Source organism: Brachyhypopomus gauderio, chromosome 12 (genome assembly GCF_052324685.1).
Source record: "Brachyhypopomus gauderio isolate BG-103 chromosome 12, BGAUD_0.2, whole genome shotgun sequence".
Taxonomy (NCBI): domain Eukaryota; kingdom Metazoa; phylum Chordata; class Actinopteri; order Gymnotiformes; family Hypopomidae; genus Brachyhypopomus; species Brachyhypopomus gauderio.
Genome location: NC_135222.1, coordinates 549,237 through 559,120, shown reverse-complemented (window position 1 = coordinate 559,120; position 9,884 = coordinate 549,237). Strand labels below are relative to the sequence as shown.

Genomic DNA, 9,884 nt, shown 5'->3' with positions numbered 1-9,884 from the left:
AGCAGACTAAACTAAACTCAAGCCGTTTTTTGTTGTATGTATCGTTTCGAAACAAATATAACTTAACAATTAAACGTCCTTTGGAGTCGGTGTGAATGAAAATTAGATGTGGGTGTTTTCTGCCGAGAAGTGACCCAGTCAGCCCCACACCGTCAACTTGAAGAAGGCTACTGGCTGGTTCCGTCGCCCGTCCCATCCCCGTAATTCACTCAATGCAATATATTTATACAGAGGCGGACCAACATCACTTACAACAAACCCATTCACGTAAACGAGGGCAACGCTTCTCGGGCAGGAACAACCAATCCTTTAAATCTGACCACAGCTTTTTACCTTTGTTAAACATTTGTGTGGAAACTGTATTACTCCGAACAGAATAACACTGTGGGAAGAACCTCTGTGAACATCATGAACTTTTTTTCTGCGCTCCACTGTGTGCTGCTTATTTCGTTATGTGAAATACTTGGAAAACACCGCACAAACGGTAAGTTAGTAGAAGTTGATAGTTTAAAGTATTTCTTAGATTTTTTTTAGATGGATACCTTAGACATTTCTATTTTGCGTTAGGGAAATTCTCAAAGACAGATGTTGCTCTGTGGGTTTTGCGTCGCTTCAGGTTAGCTAGTGCGATTTTTTTATATAACATTGTAAAACCATGAGAAACGTCGAACTCAGTGAACTTTACTACGACAGCCAGCTAAAAATTTCATCTGGTGAGATACCCATAGTGTACAGGTGCAGACATACTTTATCATATGAACAGGCCATGGAGAATAGCCAAAAATATAATAAGTATAAAATAAGCGAACCTTTCGTTGATCTAGGTATACTTGTTCACATTTTAGGATTGTAAAGTTGTTGATATACATTTTGGTATACGTCTGAGTAACATACCTCAGATACATCTGAGACTTTTGAGGGCAGAATTGTCTTCTGTGAACTCTGCAATCATTACTTCACCATGAATGAGGTACTTTTAAATACTATTACAAATATTTGTTAATTCATTATTATGATGTAACTGTTATCGTTGTGCTGAAAATACAGATGAAATTAACTCCTAAAACATTTAAAAGTTAGCAGGTCTCCTGTTTTTCACATATGTTGTACTATAGCTGGGTCTGTATGGACCTTTAGGTTAAATAACAGCAAACGCTACAAATACCTTCTGGTCTCAGCACACACATCACAAAAACACAAAACACAAGTTTTTTATGTCTACATTCAAAGACCCTTTAATCAGTTTTGTTGACGTTAATGAACAGCACATTTTTTTAGTGTTGTACTAGGTAAACTGTGAAAGTGATTGAATGCAAATGTGTGTGTGTGTGTGTGTGTGTGTGTGTGTGTGTGTGTGTGTGTGTGTGTAGCGGGCATGTGTTGGCTTCAGCAGGGCCAGGAGCAGCGCTGTGTTTTGGTTCTCATGCGTGGAGTGACCAGGGAGGAGTGTTGCGCAAGTGGCCGACTGGACACAGCCTGGTCCAACAGCAGTCTGCCCATCAACGAAGTCAGTCTGCTGGGCTTCCTGGGTATTGTGTCCTGCAAGCCATGCAAAGGTAGGTCCTTCTCCAATAACCCACTTAACGCAATGTAAACATTTTAATTACTGGCTCAAGAGGAGGAATGACTATATTTGGCTTTGTGTGCCATGCTGTGCACTCCCTTGTGATAATTGGTTGAACGCATTTAATGGTTTCTATTATGATAAAAGGTCGCCATTTATGCGTTTGATTAAATCTTAGTAGGACTGACTTGGGTTGGTCAGAAAGAACAAACCTTGCTTATATTTATGGCATTTAGCTGACACTTTTATATAAGGCAATTAACAATTACAGCTAATTACAATTTGAACAAATGAGGGATAAGGTTCATGGAAGCAGCTTGATAGAGGTGAGGCTTGAACTGTTAGCTTTTTTGATTACTAGCTGAGCACCTTAACCACTGAGCTGTCCTACTGGTCTCCGTGTTGGTGATCAAGGGCCAGTGTTGATTCAGGTGCTGCTGGAATGAGAGACGAAGAGGGTGAGGATATTGAGAATAAAGCATTGTAGGCACCTCTTAATCCACACGACACAGTTTGGGGCCACTCTGAGGTTGATAACTGGACAAAAAAAGCTTGGTATGGATTTGAGCCAGATGTTCTCTCTAATTCCATCCAGCTGTTTTGGGTATGGTGCAGTATTATGAATCTGGAACAGGTATGCAGGTTTGCTGAGATACATACATATACATGTGCATGTGTGTGCATGTAATAGGACAGACATTAATTAACTTGTTACTCAGGTGTCAAGGTAATCTGAAGCTCCATTACTGGGAGATTTAAGAATAATTCTTTAGAATAGAAAATAGTGGTATACTTACCACTATTTTCCTTTACTAGGAAAAATAGAACACTAGCTAAGACACTAGCTAACACTCTTACCTTTCAGCTAAGACTCTAGCTAACACGCCTTTTAGCTAAGACACTAGCTAACACACTTACCTTTCAGCTAAGACACTAGCTAACACCTTTCAGCTAATACAATAGCTAAGAAACTTGCTCTTCAGCTAAGACACTAGCTAACACATTTGCCCTTCAGCTAAGACTAGGGTTGCCACCTGTCCCGGTTTTCCCGGGACTATCCCGGTTTTCACGTTGCTGTCCCGGTTTTCCCGGGCTGTCCTGGTTTGGCCCGGTTTTCCTTCGTTTTAATATTCGGTCCTGGCAAAAATAATAATAATTTAATGTCCCGGTTTTCACTAGGTTAGTTCAAACGACTATTTAGACTTTTAGATTTAGTTTCTGCACACTTTAAATCCGTATTTTATTTCTCGCTGTGTTCATTTTACACCCCCCCTCCCCCGTCAACAATTTACGTTCGCGTATGACAGAGTGTCCTTGTTTTTTGTCAGACCTAGGTGGCAACCCTAGCTAAGACTTTTAACTCTTCAGCTAAGACATGAGCCTAACAGCAAAGACACTAGCCTTTCAGCAAAGACTCTGCTCTTATAGCTAAGACACTACTCCAGCTGAGACACTACCCCTCCAGCTAAGACACTACTCCAGCTGAGACACTACCCCTCCAGCTAAGACACTACTCCAGCTAAGACACTACTCCAGCTGAGACACTACCCCTCCAGCTAAGACACTACTCCAGCTAAGACACTACTCCAGCTAAGACAATACTCCAGCTGAGACACTATTCCTCCAGCTAAGACACTACTCCAGCTGAGACACTACCCCTCCAGCTAAGACAATACTCCAGCTAAGACACTACTCCAGCTAAGACACTACTCCAGCTGAGACACTACCCCTCCAGCTAAGACACTACTCCAGCTAAGACACTACTCCAGCTGAGACACTACCCCTCCAGCTAAGACACTACTCCAGCTAAGACACTACTCCAGCTAAGACAATACTCCAGCTGAGACACTATTCCTCCAGCTAAGACACTACTCCAGCTAAGACAATACTCCAGCTGAGACACTATTCCTCCAGCTAAGACACTACTCCAGCTAAGACAATACTCCAGCTGAGACACTATTCCTCCAGCTGAGACACTCCTCCAGCTAAGACAATACTCCAGCTGAGACACTATTCCTCCAGCTAAGACACTACTATTACAGCGGACACACTAGACTTTCAGAGCAACCGTAACATGAGTGAAATGGAATGCGCTCAGTACAATGGCGGTTCTTTTTCTTCCCCCTTTCCTCTCCTTCTCAATCTTTCCGAGTGCTTATTGGAACGCAGCCTTGTTTTGCCTTCCTCCCGCAGAAACGACTGAATTCCAGCTTACCGCAGAGAGAAATGGCTGCCACATGCTAAAGAAGTCTGGTCCTCATAAGCTTTGAACACTTAGCACACAATCAGTGACATTAGATACTAGAGAGGGGGGAGCAGAGAAAAATATCTATTTTACTGTTTGGTCCTCTTCTTTACTCTTTTCTGTTATCATAACATTATACAGACTACTGGGCTTTGCTTATTGATATTCAACATGGGTGTCTCCAGGAGAGGGGCTTCACAGCATTCCCAGAGCTCTAACTCCAACTCTGACTAATCTGTACACTTCCGTACATCCCTATTTAGGATTCCTTAATGCGAGTGACTACATCATGAATTTGCTACCCTAAAATACCTTACATCATGCCCTTAAACAAAACAGATGGGCTCTCTAGAAGAGGCAGAGCTTTCATACTGGGAGTCACTTAGTAGTGCGTTCAACTCCTATGAACAGCATATAAAATTGCTTTTACATGGGAATTTGGTACATGTGAACATTCATATCATAAAGATTGTAAGGGAGATCCTGAGCTAAAGATAATTGCTATAGTGCAGCATGTCTATGCTTACTGCTGTACAGTACCAGTACAGTACTGTTGTGATAATAATTGCATTACTGTAATGCAAAGTAAAAATACTGAAAGATCAGTCTTCTACAAGTTTTAATTAACCGTAAATTGTTTAGTTTTGTTCCAACTGAGGTTCTGTACAGCAAAAAGCTGATCACAATAATAACAACTTCTTTGTTTTGAAGGCAATGTGATTAATGGATTTTCAAATGAGCCGCTCATTGCCACAACGTCTTCCTCACAGAGACGTGTGAAGGGGTGAAGTGTGGTCCAGGGAAGGCGTGTAAGATGAAGGGCGGACGGCCTCAGTGCATGTGCTCTCCGGACTGCTCAAGCGTCTCCCAGAAGCACGCCGTCTGCGGGAGTGATGGCAACTCCTACAAAGACGAGTGTGCTCTTCTCATGGCACGTTGCAAAGGTCACCCTGATCTGGAGATCATGTACCAGGGAGAGTGCAAAAGTGAGTTTTGTCTTTGTAATCACCAGCCTCGCGTCTGAAGGTCTTTGCTCTGCCTTTGTTCATTGTTGTGGGCCGTTCATGCGATTTCCTCTTGTTCATAGACAAGATATCAGCCGATATCAAACAATAAAAAAGAAAAAACGTTTTTGTAATAAACAGTGGTGGTGAGCTTTGGCTTATCTCCTCCACTCTTGTTTTCAGAGTCATGCTCCAACGTGGTGTGCCCGGGCACGCACACCTGCGTGACGGACCAGACCAACAGTGCCCACTGTGTCATGTGCCGCACCGCCCTCTGTCCCATGCCCCTGCTGACTGACCAGACCATCTGTGGCAATGACAACATCACCTACCCCAGCGCCTGCCATTTGCGCCGGGCCACCTGCTTTTTTGGGCGCTCCATAGGAGTGCGCCATTATGGCCACTGCAGAAGTAAGGGCTGGTTCTCGGTGCAGGCCCAAACACCTTCAACACAGACACGTACACAGGCCCAAACACCTTCAACACAGACATGTACACAGGCCCAAACACCTTCAACACAGACATGTACACAAGCCCAAACACCTTCAACACAGACACGTACACAGGCCCAAACACCTTCAACACAGACACGTACACAGGCCCAAACACCTTCAACACAGACATGTACACAGGCCCAAACACCTTCAACACAGACATGTACACAGGCCCAAACACCTTCAACACAGACACGTACACAGGCCCAAACACCTTCAACACAGACACGTACACAGGCCCAAACACCTTCAACACAGACACGTACACAGGCCCAAACACCTTCAACACAGACATGTACACAGGCCCAAACACCTTCAACACAGACATGTACACAGGCCCAAACACCTTCAATACAGACACATACACAGGCCCCAAACACCTTCAACACAGACACGTACACAGGCCCAAACACCTTCAACACAGACACATACACAGGCCCAAACACCTTCAACACAGACATGTACACAGGCCCAAACACCTTCAACACAGACATGTACACAGGCCCAAACACCTTCAACACAGACACGTACACAGGCCCCAAACACCTTCAACACAGACACGTACACAGGCCCAAACACCTTCAACACAGACACGTACACAGGCCCAAACATCTTCAATACAGACACATACACAGGCCCAAACACCTTCAACACAGACATGTACACAGGCCCAAACACCTTCAACACAGACATGTACACAGGCCCAAACACCTTCAACACAGACACGTACACAGGCCCAAACATCTTCAATACAGACACGTACACAGGCCCAAACACATTTAACACAGACACGTACACAGGCCCAAACATCTTCAACACAGACACATACACAGACCCAAACACCTTCAACACAGACACGTACACAGGCCCAAACACCTTCAACACAGACACGTACACAGGCCCAAACACATTTAACACAGACACGTACACAGGCCCAAACACCTTCAACACAGACATGTACACAGGCCCAAACACATTTAACACAGACACATACACAGGCCCAAACAACTTCAACACAGACACGTACACAGGCCCCAAACACCTTCAACACAGACATGTACACAGGCCCAAACACCTTCAACACAGACACGCAAGCAGACACAAACAGCTTCAACACAGACATGTACACAGGCCCAAACACCTTCAATACAGACACATACACAGGCCCCAAACACCTTCAACACAGACACGTACACAGGCCCAAACACCTTCAACACAGACACATACACAGGCCCAAACACCTTCAACACAGACATGTACACAGGCCCAAACACCTTCAACACAGACATGTACACAGGCCCAAACACCTTCAACACAGACACGTACACAGGCCCCAAACACCTTCAACACAGACACGTACACAGGCCCAAACACCTTCAACACAGACACGTACACAGGCCCAAACATCTTCAATACAGACACATACACAGGCCCAAACACCTTCAACACAGACATGTACACAGGCCCAAACACCTTCAACACAGACATGTACACAGGCCCAAACACCTTCAACACAGACACGTACACAGGCCCAAACATCTTCAATACAGACACGTACACAGGCCCAAACACATTTAACACAGACACGTACACAGGCCCAAACATCTTCAACACAGACACATACACAGGCCCAAACACCTTCAACACAGACACGTACACAGGCCCAAACACCTTCAACACAGACACGTACACAGGCCCAAACACATTTAACACAGACACGTACACAGGCCCAAACACCTTCAACACAGACACGTACACAGGCCCAAACACATTTAACACAGACACGTACACAGGCCCAAACACCTTCAACACAGACACGTACACAGGCCCAAACACATTTAACACAGACACGTACACAGGCCCAAACACCTTCAACACAGACATGTACACAGGCCCAAACACATTTAACACAGACACATACACAGGCCCAAACAACTTCAACACAGACACGTACACAGGCCCCAAACACCTTCAACACAGACATGTACACAGGCCCAAACACCTTCAACACAGACACGCAAGCAGACACAAACAGCTTCAACACAGACCCGTACACAGGCCCCAAACACCTTCAACACAGACACGTACAAAGGCCCAAACACCTTCAACACAGACACGTCCACAGGCCCAAACACCTTCAACATAAACACGTACACAGTCACAAACACCTTCAACACAGACACATACACAGGCCCAAACACCTTCAACACAGACACACAGGCAGGCGCAAACACCTTCAACATAGACATGTACACAGTCACAAACACCTTCAACACAGACACGTACACAGGTCCCAAACACCTTCAACACAGACACATACACAGGCCCAAACACCTTCAACATAGACATGTACACAGGCCCAAACACATTTAACACAGACACACAGGCAAGCCCAAACACCTTTAACACAGACACGTACACAGGCCCAAACACCTTCAATACAGACACATACACAGGCCCAAACTTCTTCAACACAGACATGTCCACAGGCCAAAACATCTTCAATGCAGACACGTGCACAGTCTCAAACACCTTCAACACAGACACGTACACAGGCCCAAACACATTTAACACAGACACACAGGCAGGCCCATACAAACACCTTCAATACAGATATGCGGGCAAACCAAAACACCTTCAACACAGACACACAGGCAGGCCCAAACACCTTCAACACAGACATGTACACAGGCCCAAAGACCTTCAATACAGAAACGTACACAGGTCCAAACACCTTCAACACATACACGTACCCAGGCCCAAACACCTTCAATACAGATATGCTGCAGACCCAAACACCTTCAACACAGACAAGTACACAGGCCCAAACACCTTCAATACACCTTCAATGCAAATCGCTGTTAGTGTTTCACTCCGTGCTCTTTCTTCTCTTGCAGGTACGGAAGGCAGTGAGGAGAATTCACTGTTTTAGGGACACTGACTATGTATGACCAGCTTTGTTTCCTGTACATCCAATGACAGCAGTGTATGTGGGCGAGTCACAGCTTCCAAAACAGTGTCGCCATTTTTGACACGAACCACTGATATATGTAGATGCATGCAGTTCATATTTCAAGGGGAATGTGTGCCAGCCTCACTATCTGGTATGATGTTTTACTAAAACAGTTGTCAAAGACTATTATAAGATGTGGGCCTCACAATGTGCATATTGTAAATACATTACCAGTATTATTTATTGGAGAAAACTAACTCTCCAAAAGATTGTTTAATTTAAATTACTTTTGCATTTGTTTTGCATGTTCCCAGAAAAGGTCAGATGTCTTCACATAGATATTTATTGTTATTGTCAGTTTTCATGTATAGAACCATTATAAGTCAATACTTGTTCATGTGAAAAAGTAAATCACATTCAAAAATGTCATTTTCCAGCATTTTAAATGTAATGTTATTGTGTATAACATGCCGCACGAAACCGCCTTGACTTGTGTGAATAGGAAGGTTTGAATACAAGCTAATAATGGGTTTGTCTAAATATTGTCTAAAGATCGAATGTCACAAAAGATTTACACCACTTTCACTGCACTGTATACATAAGCAGTGGGTAAGAATCCATGTGCACTAGGATAACAGGTATCAGCATTAAATCTTGGCGTTTAGAGAAATATCCTCAAAGCCGCTCTACGCCCATCCTCCCCAAACGCGCCTCCTTCAGAAAGCCAAGGGGCCGAATTCTTCCAGGCTCTGGAAGCTGTTTGTGATGGAGGGGCAGCCAGAACCCGAAGCGTGGGCTGTCGGAGATGCGGGATGTGGCGGGCCCGGTGCCAGAGATCCGAGCGTGCTGCCAGGAAAGCGGTACTGAGCCACCCACCTAACTCACCAGCCGCAGTCCACCATCGTCCCGCTTTATGAGGAGGCTGTTGCTGTCCAAATAATGTCCAGTATGTTCTACTGTTTAATGGTCTTCATATTTTTTTTATGTGTGTGCATTTGTGGGTTACTTGAGTGTATTATTTTAGGACGAGGGGCATTGTTACACTGACCGATATTTAGTGTGCCTCTGTATTATGTTTTTTGTGAGTAAGTGACCGAATAGTTTGCATTTCCGTTGTGTAATCTTTAAACTTTGTCCAAGTTATGTTGATAGCACAGATCCTACAGTATATGCCTGTAAATACATTTCCTGTTTTGCAGTACCTGAGTATCTACTGTGAAATGTCCTAATGTATCAGCGTATTTTTGTATTTTAATACTTACATTTATCTAATGATTAAAACAAAGATTTCTTGACTTGCTTGTTGTTTGTAATCCATTACCATCTGCTGTGACAAGAACTAATATGACAGCTTTTGATGTGACCAACAGATATGTAATTTTTATAAATAGCAGTATGAAGAATAACAATTCTATCACACCACTATAAAACACAGTATACTAAGAAAATGTTTTGGTTGAATTATCCAGTTCTGTTGATTGCTGTCTGAAACCCACAGCCCTCTGCAGTGACTTCATGCACCATACACAGCTCTCGGAGGAACCACGGAAACCCCAGAATCCAGACTGAACTTTTCCTCAAGCTTTGACCAAGTGGAATTATCCACCAATAGCTACACGCAGGC

General features: G+C 44.1%; 1 protein-coding gene across 1 annotated transcript; it reads left to right on the top strand.

Moving 5' to 3' along the window:
• The first annotated feature begins 202 nt into the window (after nt 1-202).
• fstl3 (follistatin-like 3 (secreted glycoprotein)) lies at nt 203-9,555 on the top strand. Its single transcript, XM_077024187.1, has 5 exons — nt 203-484; nt 1,371-1,556; nt 4,580-4,795; nt 4,997-5,224; nt 8,205-9,555. The coding sequence occupies exons 1-5, from the start codon at nt 409-411 to the stop codon at nt 8,237-8,239; spliced, it is 741 nt and encodes a 246-aa protein (XP_076880302.1). The 5' UTR covers nt 203-408; the 3' UTR covers nt 8,240-9,555.
• Nucleotides 9,556-9,884: the final 329 nt, after the last annotated feature.